This window comes from Gymnoscopelus braueri, assembly GCF_963280865.1.
Source record: "Gymnoscopelus braueri genome assembly, chromosome: 12".
In the NCBI taxonomy this organism is placed as follows: domain Eukaryota; kingdom Metazoa; phylum Chordata; class Actinopteri; order Myctophiformes; family Myctophidae; genus Gymnoscopelus; species Gymnoscopelus braueri.
Genome location: NC_137614.1, coordinates 6,835,610 through 6,857,311, shown reverse-complemented (window position 1 = coordinate 6,857,311; position 21,702 = coordinate 6,835,610). Strand labels below are relative to the sequence as shown.

Below are 21,702 nucleotides of genomic sequence, written 5' to 3'. Positions count from 1 at the left end.
AACCTTATAAAGTCAATGATAGCTTTCACGGAGCGAAAAGGTGAAAAAGCGTCTTTTATTTATTCGGAACGAGTCCGAATTTTGCGTATATTCACATAATCGCCGGTGTGTAATGACCTTTAGAAACCCTTGTCGACAATGGTGGTTTTCACTGTCTGGCACTGGGTGACAGGGGTCATCGCCATGCTGGCTTGTGGTGGACATTTTTGTAATTGTTTTTGCCATCTTTGCCATAGACATAAAAATGATTAGACAATTATATTACCAGTAACACACAAACCTTTACAGGTCTATAACTCTGAGAGTGCGCACATGAATGTACAAAAGAGTGTACCGTACATTTGTGCACTCTGAGTTATGGGGGTCCTTGAAAATAAAATAAAAGTTAGAGAACCACTGTCCTAGTGGACTCCTAATGTGCCATACATAGTGTCATAGTAAATCAGTGTCATACATATTCTGAGGAAAACCTGGAGACATTCAGTAATTGGGTCTTATGATCAAAATAAGAACATTATAATGTATAATGTTATGTAAAATAAAAGCACACAGACACATTTGTCCGTGTACGGACACATTGATGAACCCTGCTGGGTGATCATAGGAAAAATGTGCCCGAAAAGGTTTCCTCTACCTCTTTTCACAGACAGACAGACAGACAGACAGACGGTTTATAGTTTCACATCACTTCACAGCTCAACTCATGGATTAATAAAGCAAAAAAATGTATTCTCACGACAGAACAATATTGTCACCATGTCCTAATCTGTGATTTGTGAACAGAGCGTGAAAGAAAAGCCCCCATGCACACACTAGCGCTGTGTTTCATAAACAATTAGCATAATACAATACGAAGAATTATGATGCTTTACAGCCAAACAGTTGAAGGAATTGCAGGTTGAGGCTTTATTTAACCTTTTGCTTTTATGAATATCTATGAAGATTGAACATGTATTCTATTGCTAGTTTGAGCACTATAGTTTGAATACCCTTTAATCTTAAAACTGAGAGACGTTTCCATTTTGCCACACATCTACACTTCAAGAAGTACATTTTTTTGTACCGAATTAAAGTAAGAAAAACCAAAAATAAAAAGGGAAAAAAACGCAAAAACAACTCGGGGCACGCACGCATGCACGCTGTGCACGTGTCCCCCTTGGTTCCCCAATGCTCCCTGCGTCCCTGATGAGCTTGTATATCTGCTATTTTTGAATAGCCAAAGAAATCTTAAAATGACACAGATGCTTTCCCGGTCTTAATGGATTAATCCTTGTGCAACTAATAGCCAACTAGTTCTACTGTTAAAGTCAATCTGTTAACACATTGAGTGCCAAAAACGGTCCGGACCGTTTTTCATAATCCAAACGAGGCTTACTATGTATTTTTGACTATTTTTGACTATTTTCAACTGGCTGCAACTATGGAACGGATTACCGAATGTTTTTAATTTTTTCCCCCCGATTGTACGAGACCTCTATGTGTGTAATGAGGGGATCACCGTGAGGACGGTGATCACTGAAAATATTTTGTGACTACTTGAAAAAGGTTAATTTTTTTTTTTAAATCCAGGCACTGACTGTACCCTGTTTAAAAAGAACCCTGGCACTCAATATGTTAAAGGTGTGTTTACCTATGATCCTAGATGACTATTTCTATGCATTTGATGTATTACCTCGTGTTTACCTTACTGTAAATCGCTCTGGATTAAGAGCGTCTGCTAAATGCCTACTATAAATGGTGAATTGACGATGACTCACCTTCATAAGTTCCTATCTCCAGCAGCGTTCCTCTCTCCTCAAGCTCTAGAAAGTCCTCCACAGACAGGAAGTTGTAATCCACTCCTGGAACCTCTGCGTCTCGCGGAGCCCGGGTCGTACCTGCACACAAAACCAAAGAAGAAAAAATTGGTTAGATAAGTTATAGGGTAATTTCCGACGATCTTGCAATCTTCCTCCGCGAACGTCCTAATAATGCATGAATCATGCGTCCGTCTTACGATGGATGGTGTCGCCGCGGCTACAGACGATCTACAAGCTCACAGACGGAGCTGTGAGGCTGGTAGAACGACTAATACTTTCGATAGCAGTCACTGTAATTGGCGTAATGGATAGCGGTGGTTGGTTTATCAGCTGGCACTAGAAACAAGGAAAGCAGAGTCTGTCACATACTGTAAGCCACTCCAAGGCTAATGTCATATCTATCACATTACGCTGTGAAATCTTAACCACTTCAACCACTTAACCCTTTAATACCGGGAACGCATCTGTGTCACTTTTTGATTAGAGCTAAAAAGCATTATTTTACACTTTGGCTATTCAAAAATAGCAGATCTACAAGCTCATAGTGCGGCACCGAGTGCCGCGCTACGAGCTTGTAGATCTGCTATTTTTTTTTAAATCGTGAAAATGTGTGCAAATCTTTGAATATATATTATTTTAAAGCAAACATTTTTAACTCAGATCTTTGCTTCCTGGGGGTCCCTGGAACAAAATATTTTGAGATGGTGGTCCGCGGCCAAATACATATCTAGAAATCTAAGAATCCTTTCTAAAGTATGTTGCTATATGAGTGGTGCTCCAACTTTTCCATGTCAAGGACCCCCAAAATTATATGTATTTGGCCGCTGACCCCCATCTCAAAATATGTTGTTCCAGGGACCCCCAGAAGCACAGAACGGAGTTAAAAATGTTCGCTTTAAAACTAAAATGTTCACAATTTTCCCCAACAAATAGCAGATCTACAAGCTCTTAGCGCGGCACTCGGTGCCGTGCTAAGAGCTTGTATACTGTATCTGTTATTTTTGAATAGCTTGCGTTCCCGGTCTTAAAGGGTTAAACCCTCTAGACCTAGTGAAGTAGACCTGTTTTTTTGATAGGTTGAATACACTTGTTTGCGTTGTGGTCCTATATTCAATTCATCAAGACATATAAAGACAAACAATACTATACAATACATCAATAATAGGAGCAGCAAAAGTATATGTACAGAAAAAACAGTGGGGGGTCATTTCTTTTGGCAAGCTAGAAGACTTGTCCAGGTCCAGTTGCAAATTGTTTTGAAGGAGGGTAGAGGGAGTCACACATTTTCATGGCTGTTGGTAGGGCGTTCCACATTTTGGTGGCATAATAGCAGAATTAATTCATCCCCATGTTTGTGCCGAATCTGGGGGGAATGAGATCAGTGGAGCTCCCTCTGGTGTTGTGACCGTGGGTGTTTCTCACTCTTTTGAAGTAGTTTGACTGACACATGGACACTGCACCTGTACATTCTTTTCAATCTACACTAATCTCTTTGCCAAAAATAGCCGATCTGCTATTTTTTTGGGCTAATGTTCCCCCCAGAATATGGATGCTGGGGTTCATGTGGTTAAACCCTATGTTCACTGGGGTCCCGCAGGGGTCTATACTAGGCCCCCTTCTTTTACCTTCTCTCTGCACTTAATCTCTTCGTCAAAAATGGAAGATCACCCAATCGTTGTGAGCTTGCAACGCACGTTTCCTTTGACCAGTCAAAGGAAACGGCATCCAAGACAGACGACAAGGGGGATCTGAACGGCGTGCTGCTTTATTTCTTTTGAGAAAAGTTTTCAAAAATTGACAAAACCTTACAATCTATACAAAGTAACTTGCAACTAGTACCTCAAAGGACTTTAGTAGATGCACTTTCCAGTGCTAACTGGAGGTGTGATGAATGAACGGTGGCTGATGTCAGCAAACAGGAAATTTAAAAAAGGCTGTGACATCAGTGTCTGGCACAGCAAAAGCAGCGCGCATGCACGCGCACACGCACACACGCACACACACACACACACACACACACACACACAAGTCTTCTCTCAAAAGGTGGACTAGTGTCAAAAAATGTTAATTGCTAGGTTAACGACTCCACACTGATCCCCCATTGGAGTTAATGATTAGCGGACTGTGGCGGTGTGTTGCTTTGTAGCAGGGACAAAAGAAGTACTTAAGACTTTTTACTTAAGTAAAAGTAGCAATACCGCAATATAGAAATACTCTGTTCACACAAAAGCATCAAAAGTAGCAGATCTACAAGCTCGAAACGTTTCGAGCTTGTAGATCTGCTACTTTTGATGCTTTTGAATTTTAATCCTGAAAAGTAACAGTTTGGGACATATGAGGTTTCCACCCGACAGAATCAGAATGTAACTAAAGTACCAAATGTTAAAATATTAATTGTTTGCAGATCTACTAACCACTTAAAACCCTCGATACCTAAACTTGAACTTGGGCTCTGTGCTCTTTTTCCTTCTACATCAAATCTCTTCACCAAAAAATAGACGATTTGTAGATCTGCTATTTTCGGGAGAATGTTCACCCCAGAATAGTGATGCTAGGGTTCAGCATTGGTTAATGTAAAAACAACAAAAAAGTTCCTATCACAAACATATATAGTAACTCTGAGGACCCCCTGCCTGTAGTAACTCTGAGGACCCCCTGTTGAAGACCCATGCCCTACACTTCATCACACCTACAGTGTCACACACAAAAAGTAGCAAAAATAAAAGATCTACAAGCTACAAGATCTTTTTGCTGCTTTTTGAATTTGAATCCTGAAAAGTATTTTTTGGACATGTGAGGTTTCCACACGACAGAGATGCATTGTGACAGAGGGGTGCTGCCTCCCCCCCTCCAGCAGACAATGCTGACGGGACGCCATTGTTTGAGTCTGTCTTTCACAACACACACACACACACGAGAAGAGTTTCCACACCTACCAGATGGCTGATGGGAGTTGTAACCCATCTGTGACCGGGTGCAACAGCAACACACACACATAACATGACATCACACGCGTTTAGACACACACACGCGAGTGCCGTCCACACACTGGCGGGGTGTACATAAATGGTACCATATTATAATGAGCATTAGTGAGGACGAATTGTATGAAGACAAGTTGAAAAGTGAACAATTTTCACTTTCACAAATATTTCTATTTCCTAAATAACAAAAATAGCCGATGTACAAGCGTTGTGAGCTTGTAGATCGGCTATTTGTGCTACCGTTTTGTGACACTGTAGGGTACTAATCTACAATGCACAGTAGTGGCCATATAAGTAAGTAAGTAAGTACGTAGTTCGGAGTCTTATTGTCGGTATCAGCCGAGAATGTGGGAGTCTATCCCCGTTTCAGTGCGCTAGACCCCTGGGAGATGGAATGCTGAGGTGGAGCGCCACACCTACCATCAGCTCCCAGTGCATACAACACCACCTACCATCAGCTCCCAGTCAGTGTTGCCAGATTCTGTGAGAGAAACAAGCAACCAGGTCTAAGAAAACCAGCCCAAAAGAAGCGACTATGGGCCACATGAGCACTTTAACATATGCATCAGCTATTTGAAAATAGCAGATCTACAAGCTCACAACGCGTCGCATCGTGACGTGTTGTGAGATTGTAGATCGGCTATTTTCAAATAAAATCTTGCAGGGAAATTATAATAAGCAGATCTGGCAACCCTGCTCCCAGTGCATACAACACCACCTACCATCAGCTCCCAGTGCATACAACACCACCTACCATCAGCTCCCAGTGCATACAACACCACCTACCATCAGCTCCCAGTGCATACAACACCACCTACCATCAGCTCCCAGTGCATACAACACCACCTACCATCAGCTCCCAGTGCATACAACACCACCTACCATCAGCTCCCAGTGCATACAACAACACCTATCATCAGCTCCCAGTGCATACAACACCACCTACCATCAGCTCCCAGTGCATACAACAACATCTACCATCAGCTCCCAGTGCATACAACAACATCTACCATCAGCTCCCAGTGCATACAACAACACCCACCATCAGCTCCCAGTGCATACAACAACACCTACCATCAGCTCCTAGTGCATACAACAACATCTACCATCAGCTCCCAGTGCACACAACAACACCTACCATCAGCTCCCAGTGCATACAACAACACCTACCATCAGCTCCTAGTGCATACAACAACACCTACCATCAGCTCCCAGTGCATACAACAACACCTACCATCAGCTCCTAGTGCATACAACAACACCTACCATCAGCTCCCAGTGCATACAACAACACCTACCATCAGCTCCTAGTGCATACAACAACACCTACCATCAGCTCCCAGTGCATACAACAACACCTACCATCAGCTCCTAGTGCATACAACAACACCTACCATCAGCTACCAGTGCATACAACAACACCTACCATCAGCTACCAGTACTTACCGCACAACATAACCAAGCCGTGCTACTCTTTAGTTGGTGGTGCCCGGGATTAAACACATGACCTTGTTGTCCCCAGGACTGTTGTGTGTTATCCTTTTAGCCTTAATGCATGACCACGTGCCGTTTACATTTCTGACTAATTAAGTATTCAATCAAATCAATCAAACTCCACCGACTGAGCTGGATCCAAATATGGAGGCCAGGTGGAGCTCCATATTTGGATAAAACTGATATTGAAAACTGACATTATTTGGGGGCGGAGCTCTACCAATATACAATGTACAGGGTTCACATCACACACACAGCTCTCCACATCAGAAATGTGGTCCTCTACAGGGGGCATCTCGCGGGTCACAGTAAAGGTCAGAGAGAGAAGGATGAGGCTGGCAGGGCACTGCCTCAGGCACCTGGAACCGGCGGCGAGCAAATGGACGCTGTGGGAGCCAACCCAGGGCAAAGCCAGGAGAGGAAAGAGGTGCACCACCTACTGTAATTTAGACACACTGTGGCGTGACAGCGGAGCCAGTAGGAGGTGCACCACCTACGTAGACACACTGCGGCCTGACAGCGGAGCCATTCTGATTATATTGTATTACTATTATCCGTATTATATACTGATGGATTTAGTCAAAAGCATTAGCATAGCCTCTAGCATTTAGCAAAACCTTTGACTGTACTACCTGCACTGCTAATAAGCATGTTAAAAAGTAATCAATCAGTCAATAAATCAATGAAAAACAAAAACAATCTTGAATGTAGAATCTATAATTGTACCACACTTAAAGGACGACTTCACGCATTTTCAACCCATCTTCATATAATTGGTCCTCACTAATCCTTTTTTCTTAAACTTTTGTATTTAGATTTTTATTAACGTGAGAACAATGACTTCCATTATAGCATGCTAACTTTCCAGGAATAGAAATCCTGCAGTTTCTATTAGCTTGAATTCCCAATCAATGATGTCACTGGTACTGTAGGCCGGTTTCTGAACTGTCCACAGCCCTCCTTCTGAGACTCTTGTCTCAATTGTGAGGTTGTTTTATTTTCCTGAAGTATTTCCCCAATACTTTTATCTCAGAGGCAAATATTGCACTTTTTACTGCACAACAAATATTTGACAGCTTTAGTTACTATGTAGATTTAGATTATTAATACAACACACATATTAAAGCGGCACAATTGTAACGTTTTGTTAATGAATAAAATGTAATTTTGTCCAATCTGTATGATAGAGTATGACTAATACAATATAACTTATACAATCAGGGTGGTTGTATTTTGTCTCCCTGCTCTTCTATTGAGACATGTAGATCGTGTCAAAGGTCATGCCTCACCTAGACACAGGATCTGACACGAAATTTGACCTGAAGGTCAAGATTCAATGTATGAGCAAGCAGGCATGCTCTATTAGCTCAATGGTAAAAACTAATTCAGCACTTGCGCAAGGAACCGGGTTCAAATCCAGGATAGATGAGGAAAGTTACATAGTGCTGCTTTAAAGGGATCCCATAGTTCACCCCCAAAATGATGTTTTTTCTATCGCTTACTCACTGAATTCATGGATTTTTTTTTTTTTATCGCATTCCTAAGCCAATAATTTGATGACCGGTGGCGGCTCCGGTAGGAGACACAAAGTGTCAACATTGAGTCTCCTACCGGAAACATTAGCATCTTTCCACCAGTCATCAAATTCAAGGCTTTCATGGGGTGAGTAATTGATAGAAAATAAGTAATGTTTTGGGTGAACTATCCTTTTAAGTAAAATGTTGCAAGCAGGACTGTTTACATGTAACAGTATTTCTATAGTCGTGGTATAATACTTAAAAATGGGACTACTTCTTGCACCAGTGTGTCCGCCTTGTGCGCTCATGTGGCGGTAACCATAGTGTTTAGTGTAATAAGGTACGTACACACAGTGTGAATCAATGTAGGCCAGACACATATCATGTTACTGCTCCTCTATAAATGTTTCAGTGACCATAACAAAGACCTGCATTCCTGTAAGCATGACAATCTCTGTCTGAGGGATATAATACAGCTTATGTCCCTGTATGGATTCAGTCTTTGAAAACAGAGATGAGTGAATACATCCCATGGAATACACAATGGAATACAACCATCTTTAAGGACTACTAATCACTACTATCTGTTGAGTTGACCTCAAGACGTAGAACTACTTACTGTACATATGAATGGTAGTGAGTGTTGCCAGATTTTGCAAGAGAAATAAGCAACCAGGTCTACAAAAACAAGCTCACATGACTAGGCCACATGATCCCACACAGTTTTACCGGACTATTTGATGCGTTATGACGCGTTGTGAGCTTGTAGATCTGCTATTTTCTTAACATTTTAACAACGCAAATCTTGTCCCTGGCACAAAATATTTTCAAATGTATTTATTTATTTAACAATTTAACAGGGACAATGCACATTGATCAACATGTCAGTTATTCACGTCCATGTAAATGAGCCAGAGTTAGCCAGAGTTGGCTAATTTTCATCTGTAGTCCCTGAGCAGTTAAAAAGTGGTATAGTTATCCATACAAAAAGAGACATAGTCAACAATACAAAACAAGTAGACATAATACAGAAGACAAAACAGATACAGTAAAATATGAGAAGACACAGTGATTAATGGAGCCGAAATGTACTCATGATTACAAATTTGGTTAGCTTTAAGCCATCTTTTAAGGTTGAATTTGAAAGTTAGATAGTTGGTGGTCTCTCTTACTTCGGTAGGAAGACTGTTCCAGTGATGGGAGGCTCAAACAGAGAAGACTGTTTTACCAAACACACTCTGTCTGAATGGTACCTCACAGTCTCCTCTGGTAGTTGCCCTTGTTGTTCTGTCACCACTTTCTCTTCGCTCTATGAACTGTTTTAGTGGTGGAGGTGCAAGCCCATTTAAAATCTTAAAAATGTTCAAAGCTATCAAAATTAAATAAATTATACTTTTGAACTATACGGCAATGGTGGTAACGGTTGGGTTTTTGATCAAGTGTTTTTAATGTCTGTTTGTAAAGTGATTATATGGGTTTGAGAGCTGTTAGATTTGTCTGTGACCAGGTTGTGAAGCAGTATGTGATGTGTGAGAAAATCATAGCATGCATGAAGAGTTTGGCTGCATCTGTTGTTAGATATGGTCTTATGTGCCTGAAGTTAGACAGATTGAATTTGATTGTGTTGGCTACATTTTTTTTATGTTTTCTAAATGTCAAGTTTGAGTCTAGTGTGATTCCAAGATATTTAAATTCAGATACTACCTTAATAATGTTTCCATTGACGATCATGTCAGGATAAACATTGTCTGTGGAGTTGCGTGAAAAAAACATACAAACAGTTTTGTTTGTATTCAGGTGTAAACATGAGTTCCTCAACCAATCAGATACATGGACCATGGCTGCAGTTAGTTTATCTGCTGCTAGTTGTTTGTTTTCAGCATGTATATAGAGAACTGTGTCCAAATGGGGGTCCGCGGTCAAATACATTTGTGGGTCCTTGACATGAAAATGTTTAAGAACCACTGGTTTAAACAACATTAGGAAACAAGCCCAAATAAGCAACTACACTTTAGAAACAAGCCCAAAAAAAAAAACACAACCCGTACCGATATTTTCAAGCGACTTCAAAGGGAAGACCAGCCCAAAGTAGCTTATAATAAGCAGACATGGCAACAGTGATGAACGGAGCAACTACTTTTAACCCATTAAGACCTGGAACGCATCTGTGTCACTTTTTCATTTGAGCTAAAAATCATTATTTTACACTTTGGCTATTCAAAAATAAAGCTCATAGCGCGATGCGCTTGTATATCTGCTATTTTTGGGGAAAAAAATTAAAGCGAACATTTTTAACTCAAATCTTTGCTTCTGGGGGTCCCTGGAACAAAATATTTTGAGATGGGGGTCGGCGGCCAAATACATATAATTTTGGGGGTCCTTGACATGAAAAAGTTTGAGCACCACTGATATAGAAACGTTTTTCAGAATACTGTTGGGATTCAGAAGATATTTTGTAGAATCGGCTTCAGGTCTTAATGGGTTAAAGGAGAATTCCGGACAAATTAAGTGTTATCTTTCATGTCTCGTTACTCACCTAGCGACGTAAAAAGTGGCGTTCTTTTTTCCATATATTCCCCTGTTTTTAAACCCCCTCCGTTGTCATAATGGGAGCGCGTGGGTTAGTGAAGTTCGTCTATTATAACCGATGCAATGTTATTTTTTTCTCTACTACGATTCATTGTAGAGTCTCATGATAGTCAAACATGCGCTGAAAATTCCTGCGAGCCTGCCGTTAATGGCGAACGATTTAACACTGGATGCTTGTTTCTTTCCAGAACCTGGCAACTCGTGTTGCGAGTATAAAAGTGAAAGATAACACTTAATTTGTCCGGAATTCTCCTTTAAACACAAAACTGCTGCTTTTTGTACACTATTTACATATTATTTTTGAAAGAATGCTGCGATTTGTCCTCCGAAGGCTTTACACCAAGGGACAAAATCCTGAAAAAGAATTGCTTGTTTATTGTTTCAAAATAATTCACACAAAGCTACCCTTGCCTACATGGCATGTGACTATTTCTAACAGCACATCTGTGTATGTTAATATGGTGATGAGTGTGTGTGTGTGTGTGTGTGTGTGTGTGTGTGTGTGTGTGTGTGTGTGTGTGTGTGTGTGTGTGTGTGTGTGTGTGTGTGTGTGTGTGTGTGTGTGTGTGTGTGTGCTGTTGTTTCTCTGTGACTTTGAAGTGTTCAGTTGTAGCCTCTGCTTCTTGTTCAGAGAAGCAGCAGAGCCTAAAGCTACAGACACACCTGATGATGAGAAGCGAACTTTCAGCATGCACTGTGTTTAGTTACCGAGCGTCAAGATTCTATACGCCAGTCTCCATATTCCCTAACAACTAGAGCCGTCACCATCGTTTTACTTGACAATTACCTGTCATACAAACAGACATGTATTCCATTGTGTTTTTGGCATAGAACGTAGGAGCATAATAAATACAAATTACATTTATGTTGTAAACAAAAACTGCAACAGCACAAAATCCTATGGCTAATGGCTAATTTTGCACCAGTTCAGAGTGTTTCCACTGACAATGAATTTGCTCAGAACCCTAAAAGTTGGTTCGTAACTGGAACCAAAAAAGAATACTTGTTTTTTCTAGCCCTGAACTGGGAACCAAAGTGGGCGTGTCACTATTCTACAGGTTGGAAGATGTTGAAGTGATATAAACAATGGCAAAAGCAAGCGAAAAAGGCTATCCTATGCAGGCGGGCTCTCTAACCATTCAGCTATGCCGCCCCCAATCACAATGGTTCTGCTTAAAACTGGTTGGTTTGTGGCCGGTTCCATGAAAGCAATAAAAGGTTCCAAGAATCTAGAACGGAAACCAGTTCTAGAACCAAAGTTCTTTTGGGTGGAACAGGGCCTCTGTGTGTGTGTGTGCTGAGCGGGGGAATGGACTTGTTATTCCAGGCCAGTCGTCCCACAGCACAGCACACAGATAGAGCTCTAATTCTGGACCTCTGTGCTCCTAGAGCCCACACCCAACCAACGCTAGCTGCCTCATTAACACTAATCCCTCTGATTGTGTAAAGCACCGCTTCTCAAACAGTTTTTGAGCTTTGGGATCGCTAGCGTTATTTCAAACAATCCTCAAGGCCTATGCACCCCACAACTACAGTATGTATCGTTGCTGTCGGGCAGAAACCTCTTATCTCCATATTCTAACGTGTTGTGTATTTTCGCAAATTAACGCCTTACTAGATCATACTACAGCGTCACACAGATGTATCAAAAATAGCAGAGCTTACAAGTATATCTGCTACTTTTGAATTTGAATACTGGAAAGTAACAGTTTTGGACATTGTCTACTGAGACACTAGAGTGGTTAAGACAGAAATGGTGCCATCCTATCTTTTATATTTATAAACATAATTATGCCATGGACAACTAGTGGTGAAACAGTACTGTAACTGTGTAGTCACACACACACACACACACACACACACACACACACACACACACACACACACACACACACACACACACACACACACACACACACACACACACACACACACACACACACACACACACACACACACACACACACACACACACACACAGGTAGTAAAACGAGAGGTGAGGTTGATATGGTTGAATATGGCTTGCATCCCACAGACCCATGGGGCGTTTTAACCACATGAACCCTAGTAGAGTCCCTAATCATAGACCGTAAAAAAAAATATGGACTGCGCCACGCCATTGGTTTCTACAGACCGTAAATGAAGCCTACTTTGCAGCGATTTCAAAGCCGCCATCTTTCTATATCCGGTTGATATCCGGTCCGAAATGCAAACGGAAATGAATGCTATTGGCTGAAACCGCAGCGAGGGCAGGTCTTCACTCGGTAGAACCAGTAGAAACCCTAGAAACATACCTTACTTTATCATTAATTTTAAAATAAATGGGACCATAATTTACCAAAACGTATATCATGGTGATTGAAAGAAGACTTTAAACTAGCGACTGGAAGCATATAGTATTTATGACAATGTTTATTAAGGTAATAAAATCCAGTGTAAAGATCGGCCAAAAACCCATCCTCTTGAATAGAGCCTAATTGCTTCTGCAAGCAGCAGGGGTGAAACAGCGAGACTACTACATGCCATTCATATGAACTGAACTGAACCTATACAGCCTCAATTTACAAGCCGGATGCTAGCCCCTTGTCCCTAATACCTAATACGCTGTCTGTGGCTTGGAGATTTGGTGTAGAGGGGGAAAAGGAGCCGACCAAGTACAGAAAACTGGTAAGGCTACTTCTTGGCCTTAAACCCACAACTCATCTAACCCCTGCTCATTTTGCTAGGGTCGGATGGCTGCTGACAGAGTACAGCGACTTGCAATGGGCCTGGTCTACAAGATACACCACAACATTAAGATACCCATGTACCTGTCCAAGTATTTCAAAAACGTAAATGAAGTCCACAATCACTACACCAGAGGTAAGCTCCACTGATCACGTCCAACCCAGATTTGGCACAAACAAGGGGTTGAATTCATTCTCCTGCTATGCAACAAAAAATGTGGAATGCCCTACCAAAAGTAGTGAAGGGGTGTAAAACCCTACTCACTTTCAAAACTGCCCTAAAAGAAAGCAATTCGAAACTGGACCCTGTCAAAGTCATAACCTAGCCCCCCCCCCCCCCCCTCGAACTGTTTACTGTACATATTGTTTGTTTTTCTTACCTTTAAAATGTTTATATGATGTTCTGCATGGTAGTGTATATCTTGTCTGTCATTTAGTGTCTCCATGAATTGAGTGCGTGAGGACCCCAATTGAAACAAGCCAGTAGGCTTTTTGTTGGGCTTTTCAATCCTATTTAGTTGACCTTGTATTTTGAACTGTACTTCCTTGTGCTTTTTTCTCTGCAAACTTCTAAATAAAGTATTCTTAATCAATCAATCAGAGCCAACGGTCAAGTTTTTGATTTGAGCTTAAAGCATTATTTTACACTTTGGCTATTCAAAAATAGCAGATATACAAGCTCATAGCGCGGCACCGAGTGCCACGCTATGAGCTTGTAGATCTGCTATTTTTGAGAAATCGTGAAAATGTGTGCAAATCTTTGAATATATATTCTTTTAAAGCGAACATTTGTAACTCAAATCTTTGCCTCTGGGGGGTCCCTGGAACAAAATAATTTGAGATCGGCGTCCGCGGCCAAATACAAATAATTATGGGGGTCCTTGACATGAAAAAGTTTGAGAACCACTGATATAGAAACATACGTTTAAAAAAATAAAAAACTGTTAGGATTTAGAAGACATTCTGTAGAATCGGCCTCAGGTCTTAATGGGTTAACATGAATCCAACAGAAAAGATCATGTGCAAACAAACATTATTGTCCACAACAGTGATGATAGTGCTGTCAAACAAGTCTATGAAGCTATCTATGAAATCTATGAAAAGGTTTAATCTGAAACGCAATTTTATGTAGTGGGGGGTCCCTGCTTCATCTCTCTCTCAGCTAAGGGGTCCTTGGTCTGAAACATTTTGAAGACCCCTGGTTTAGAATAAACCGCTTCAGCAAGGCTGTCAGGATGAGCAGAGCATTTCTTAGCAAACGGCTGTGAGGTCCAGCATGCCCTACAAGGTCAACTGCAGAACTGCCTGGGAATTAGCATGAGCTTTTAACTGATGTAGAGATATAAGTGTAGTCAAAGTGCACGACGGTACATTAACGTTCAAACCTAATGCTCAACGTGAAACTGTGAGACAAGATATTCTCTTGCTTGGCTTGTTCAGTATACCTGGCAGCTCGATCAATTAGTTCCCAGAAGCTAGAATGCTTTATTTACTGTAACTGGAGGGCATGTTTCCTACTTTGAGGTAGAAAAAAAAGTTTAAATAACTTTGCATCAATAACGTAACCACACACGCACGCACGCAGACACGCACGCACGCACGCACACACAGACACACACACACACACGTGTACTGAAGCTAGTTCCCCCCCCCCAATCAGAAATAGCCTATCTACAAGCTCAGAACGCGATGCTCACAATGCATCGTGTTGTTGCTATTTTCGCATGACACTTGTTGTACGAGTAAATATAAAATAAAGCTTCAGCGGTTAATCCGAATAAGTCGGGCAGAAACCTCACATCTCCATATTCTAACTTTTAGGGGGGGGTTTCAGCGTAAATGAATGCCCTACTTGATCATACTAACAGCGTCACACAAAAGCATCAAAAGTAGCAAATCTCAAATAATTGCGATTAGGCAATTATGTAATGATTGTGACAGGCCTAGCTGAAGACAAATGAAACAATGCCTGGCACTCACCACTAACTCATCAATGGCTTCATTCTTTCAACACATGAATGTGGCCTAGACTCAGTGCAGTGCTGCTGAAATGCCAGTGAGCCAGCAGAAAGTCATCTTTGTAAGGAAGAGTTGTAGGTCAAGTATTATGCCAGAAGACAAGACTATGTAATCTCAAGACAAATGTGTCTTCAGTCTTCACCCATTTCTGAGAGTGTACAAATGGAAACAAATGCCATGGACCCTTACGGGTCGGGGTCCATTTGGTTCCATTTGTACACTCTCAGAAATAACCGAAGGAACCATTCGGAACCCCCTCAAAGAACCATGAGGGTCCTTGGACCACACTTTGAGACCCACTGGTGTAGCAGACTGTTTCCAGTGAGCCAAAATGCACAAAATCAACACCCTGACTCTGTTTGACCAGAATGGAACAGAGCCTTCATTAGTATCAGTGGTAAGACCTGTGAAGGAAGTAAGGAAGAGGCCCAATTTTCTTTCCAATATGGCTGCTGTGCTGTGCATCAGTGTTGATTTCGTCGACTAAAACTATGACGAAAAATGTTCGGCAACTACCTTTTCTCACTGACGAAAACGAAATAAAAACTATGATGAGTAAAACTAAGACTAAATATATTGACAATTTCGTCAACAAATAAAAACTAGACTAAAATGTTAGTGAGGGACTAGTGGAGAAGAGATCCAGTAGAACTAAAAGACAAGTCATGTTATGTTTGGTTGCGCTCGGGTGTTGCGCTCTGAAAATAGTAGATCTACAAGCTAACAACGCGTCGCGCTGCGAAGCGTTGTGAGCTTGTAGATCTGCTATTTTCAGCATGCAACCAAGTGTAAAATCAGCCATTACGACACCATCAAGGCACCGCCAAAATACATTTTAGTCGACTAAATCAACTGTAGATTTAGTCGACTATAATCTTATGATATTTAGTCGACGAAACTAGACAAAAACTAAAACATTTCAGATGACTAAAATATGACTAAAACTAAATGGAATGTTTTTCAAAAGACTGACTAAAACTATATCAACATTCTCTGTCAAAATCAACACTGCTGTTCATAGAGCCTATTACACCAGTCGACCGCCTGTCGTAACTGCTGTAGGCTGTAGCGCCGGTGATATTAGTTGTCAATTGGTCCCACACAGCCCACTGTTTGGTTTGGAGGCCGTACAATAACTACAATAATCTCTCAAGACAGATTCTGCTAACAGCACAATCTCGTCAGCACCATCACTGCCATAACCCATTAAGAACTGAGGCCGATTCCACAAATACCTCATGAATCAGTATTTCTCACACTTTCAAGCTCTATCAAAATGTTTCAAAAATAGCAGATGTATAAGCTCGCAGCGCGGCACGAAGTGACGCGCTGTGAGCTTGTATAACTGCTATTTTTGAATAACCAACGCAAAAAATTACACAGATGCTGTCCCGGTTTTGTAGTATTGTTAGTAGGAATAAACACAGAAGCACCCGGGAGGAAGTGGACTGGGAAAGGGGAGGAGCCAAACCGTGTTCCTGTTTCAACACAAAAAAGGAGGTGGTGCCCCCAGAGGTAAAAATAAATAAAATAAAAAGAATCCTTAATTGTTTTGCCGAATGGGTTTCCGGATTGTAACTACAATAACTAGTGAAGTTAACATAAAAACCTCACTTTCTACAGGAAGGGACCGGATGTAACAAAGACTCGACCGCTTTCAACCCTGGCCTCCCTGTTTTGGCCGTGCCATTATTTTTGGTGATGAGATAGTGGCAACGGCAGATCTACAAGCTCACAATGTGCATGGCGATGTGACCCGTTGAGAGCTTGTAGATCTTCTTTTTTCATGCGACACCGTCGTACGACGAAGTCTAAATAATAGGGCTTAAGCAGTTAAAGGAGCACTTCACCCATTTGTCTTCATATAACAGGTCCTCACTAATGCTCATTATAAGATGGCACCATTTCTGTCAACCAGTGACATCATCAGTAAGCAGGTTTGGTAATTTCACACAAAGATTTAAACCTTTTTGTTTGTCTTTATTGATGCAATAAACAATGGCTTCCATTTCGATGATGTCACTGGTAGGCAGGTTTCTGAACTGTCCACAGAGCCCTCCTCTGAGATACGGAGTGAGTTTAGACAGAAACAAGGCATCTTATAATGAACATTAGTGAGTACCAATTACATGAAGATAAGGTTGAAAATGGGTGCAGTGAAGTGCTCCTTTAAGCTGCCCTCTCTTCTCGGGAATCAAGAGTCAATAATCTTCTTCATGTTCAACCTCCCATCAAAATATATTTCATGGCCACGTCTAGTATCTCATCTGTCTCATCCTCGCTTACAGTATGTGTACAATTTCCTCTCACCACTATACTTCACATCTCCACCTGTCTAGTGCTAATTCTTTAATATTCAGTGCCACTGGACGTCTAAAACGTCCGTTGATATAAGCCCCGAGTGCCACTGGACGTCTAAAACGTTAAAAAAAATAAACATGTTCAGAACCCAAGATATGATGATTTGAAGATTTGCTGCTCCATTCACTCTTTGTTTAACTTCTTACTGAAAAAGGCTGTATCTCGGCTCCTAAGCACTTTTTTTTACAATGAATTTTGGCTGTGGCACTCTTTGTCAATTGCCTAGAGCAGTGGTTCTCAACATGTGGGTCGTAGTCCCGACATGATTGTCGGGGTCCCGACACTTCATGAAAATGAAGTGACAATTTAAGGACCCATTTAATAACTAAACAAAAAAACTGAAAGAAAAAAAAAAGACCAGCACTGCATCAAAATTAATCAACCAACTATACTATAAACACTGGTGTTGTGAGCTTGTAGATCTGCTATTTCCGGCGCATGACACAGTCGTACAACAAAGCATTAATCAGGCTTAACCACTTGAAGTTTAAGTGGTTAAGCATGATTAATGCTTTGTTGCTTTTGTTGCGGACTCCGGTCAACCATATAGGCTTTAAGTCTTAAACCCTATATGGTTGACCGGAGTCCCTCAGGGCTCTATACTAGTGTCTTCTCTGTTTTATGTCATTGTGGAGAAAGCTTAAGCTGAAAATAGTGCCATTGCGTTATCTGCGAAAGCTTTCCCCACAATAATGATGCTGGTGTTTAAGTGGATAAGATGTTACTACAACAGGTTTCTAGGTGTGATAAGATGTTACTACAGCAGGTTGCTAGGTGTGATAAGATGTTACTAAATCAGGTTGCTAGGTGTGATAAGATGTTACTACAGCAATTTGCTAGGTGTGATAAGATGTTACCACAGCAGGTTGCTAGGTGTGATCAGATGTTACTACAGCAGGTTGCTAGGTGTGATAAGACGTTACTAAAGCAGGTTGCTAGGTGTGATGATAAGATGTTACTACAGCAGGTTGCTAGGTGTGATAAGATGTTACTAAAGCAGGTTGCTAGGTGTGATGATAAGATGTTACTACAGCAGGTTGCTAGGTGTGATGATAAGATGTTACTACAGCAGGTTGCAAGGTGTGATAAGATGTTACTACAGCAGGTTGCTAGGTGTGATAAGATGTTACTACAGCAGGTTGCTAGGTGTGATAAGATGTTACTACAGCAGGTTGCTAGGTGTGATGAGGTGTTGCTTGAGACACACAACAGAGATAAATCTGAGTATAGCAACATATAAGCAACAGCATCAATCAGCGACCACAGTCCATTCCATTAGAGCAGGGGCATATTTTTCAACTCAATTAAATTGAATGTGGATGTTGTCTCTGTCATGTGGAAACCTCATATTTCCGATACAGTTACTTTTCAGGATTCAAATTCAAAAATAGAAAAAGTAGCAGATCTACAAGCTCAAAACAAGCTTTTAGATCTGCTACTTTTGATGCCTTTGTGTGGCACTGTAGTATTAACTACAGTATTAACTACAGCAGTATTAACTATACAGTATTAACTACAGCGCCACACATAGGGCCCCTATATAAAAGTTAGAATATGGAGATAAGAGGTTTTTGCCCCAAAAGCAACGATGATGATGATGGCAGGGAGAGAGAATGAAAAAAAAAAGACAAGAGGAAGGAAGGAGAGTGACGAGGTATGGAGGATGAGAACAGTCACCTAACGGTCATTTCACATCCTGCTCAGAGTAAACCATGCACGCTCGCGCTACTTCAAGACCTATTCATATGTCTATTCATATGTCGAGCATAAATAACCCTATTCATATGTCGAGCATAAATAACCCTATTCATATGTCGTCTCACGATGGTACCGGCACGCACCGCTGTCGTACGACCGAGCATAAATAAATCATTACTGGCAGAAAAGAGAAGCGCCGTAGTAGACACACATCCGATGACACACAAACACCAGGGAGCTGTGGCTGGCTTCACACGGCTCTCTCCGTGCTCCAACGCCCACCGGCCTACGCTGTTCCTTTCTCCTCCACTTTCATCTCGTCTCTCAGCGTACTGTTATTGAGTGGGTAGCATCTCTGTCTTTCTCGCAGAGGCTGTAGGTGTGTGTGTGTGTGTGTGTGTGTGTGTGTGTGTGTGTGTGTGTGTGCGTGTGTGTGTGTGTGTGTGTGTGTGTGTGTGTGTGTGTGTGTGTGTGTGTGCAGTATTGATCCTAGCGCTGCTAAAAGGATAAGGCAGCCCAGGCGAGCCTGTCCTCCCAGCTCCTCTCACGTCATCGACACTACTGTCTCTGTAGGTTGTCACTGGACTGCTGCGTCACCACAACCTCTCTGCACACATGCATGCAACACACACACACACAATCATGTAGAACCTGTGCATGCATGAATGCAAAAACATATAGAACATCTTATAGAATATAGAAGAAGAATCATCTCAATCACTCCTGTTGAAATGAAATTGTTCTGAGGATGGTATTTTGATACTCATTACACACACACACACACACACACACACACACACACACACACACACACACACACACACACACACACACACACACACACACACACACACACACACACACACACACACACACACACACACACACACACACACACACACACACACACACACACACACACACACGATATTAGTAAGTATTGGATAGAATAATCTCTGGAAAATAAATCATGTTGGGTCCATAATATACACAGCGTGTGTAAAAGTGTCATAGTGTCATTCAGAGTGTGGACTATAAATAGCATCTCATATGCAGCTGTGTTGTAGTGCAGGAGACGTGCATGACATGACGTGTCCCCGAAGCGTGTGTTCTGACCCACATCGTCACGCCAACGCAACGCAACACAACGCAACGCGACAGCAGCGAGCAAGCCCATGCAGTGCTCCTCACTTATTCATTAAGAGCCGTCTTTTTTTTTTTTTTTGCTTGTTTGTCGTTATGCCAATGAAAAAGTTTAAAATACAAAACAATTTAATACAGTATGTAGTGTGTGTGTGTGTGTGTGTGTGTGTGTGTGTGGGGGGGGGGGGGTCCCTGCTTCATCTCTCTCTCTCAGCTAAGGGGTCCTTGGCCTGAAAAACGTTGAAGACCCCTGAGTGGTACATGTAGCAGTCAGCAGTGGGTGAGGTGACATGATTGCAAACAGCAGCCCTGCTGTGACTGTGTGCTGATAAGACCCCACACTCAGCTCTTATCACAGAGATAATAATAATAATAATATAATTGATATGTATTTGGCCGCCGACCCCATCTGAAAATCCAATCAAAATTATTCAACATTTTCCCCCATTCCATCCCCCCCCGCCCCCCCAAAACAAATTGCAAATCACAACGCAGCACAAAGTGGCGCGCTGCAAGCTTGTAGATCGGCTATTTAGAATAGCCAACATATAAATACAGTGGTTAAAAATGATTGTGATGCTATATTAACTAATTTAGCTGGGGACCCCCTGGACCCCCCCGCGGACCCCCATCTCAAAATATGTTGTTCCAGGGACCACCAGAAGCAAAGATTTGAGTTACAAATGTTCGCTATTCAAAAAATAGCAGATCTACAAGCTCGTAGCGCGACACTCGGTGCCACGCTATGAGCTTGTATATCTGCTATTTTTTAATAGCCAAAGTGTAAAATAATGCTTTTTAGCTCAAATAAAAAAATGACACAGATGTGTTCCAGGTCTTAATGGGTTAAATATGGGAATAAGAGGTTTCTGCCCGACAGCAACGATATGCATTATGTGTTCATCAAGCATACACATTTAATCAATTTCAAAACATCCAAAAATGAGACCTGCGGAAACATATTTTGGCCCCCACAAAACATTTTCCTCATTTTCTACCATATACCCTGTGTACAGTATATAAACATATGCCATTTATTTTTTAGTTTGGAGAGAATTACAGCAGAGCTTGCAATTTTTCCATTAGTCTTTGAAAGCCTGCCGCTCTGCTGTAGCGTTTACACATTAGAGCGAGAATCAGGGTCAGAAACATTGCGAGGCCATATTGTTGTTGTGGCTTCAGAGGAACAGAAGATTCATGAGGCCATCTGGTTACTGAATCTTTCACAAGGCACAAGGCTATAGTGGTGTAAAGTAATCAAGTACATTTACTCAAGTACTGTACTTAAGTACAATTTTGAGGTACTTTTACTTTACACAATTGTCTAACTTCTACTCCACTACATCTCAGGGGCAAATATTGTACTTTTACT

At 41.5% G+C, this 21,702-nt stretch overlaps 1 protein-coding gene across 1 annotated transcript in view; it reads right to left on the bottom strand.

The window, feature by feature from the left end:
* Positions 1 to 21,702, bottom strand: part of LOC308096889 (membrane-associated guanylate kinase, WW and PDZ domain-containing protein 1-like) — a 199,769-nt gene that overhangs the window by 82,631 nt on the left and 95,436 nt on the right. The window contains exon 4 of the mRNA XM_080444399.1: positions 1,758 to 1,877. Within this exon, the coding sequence (XP_080300525.1) occupies positions 1,758 to 1,877 (120 nt within the window). The remainder of the gene's footprint in view (positions 1 to 1,757; positions 1,878 to 21,702) is intronic.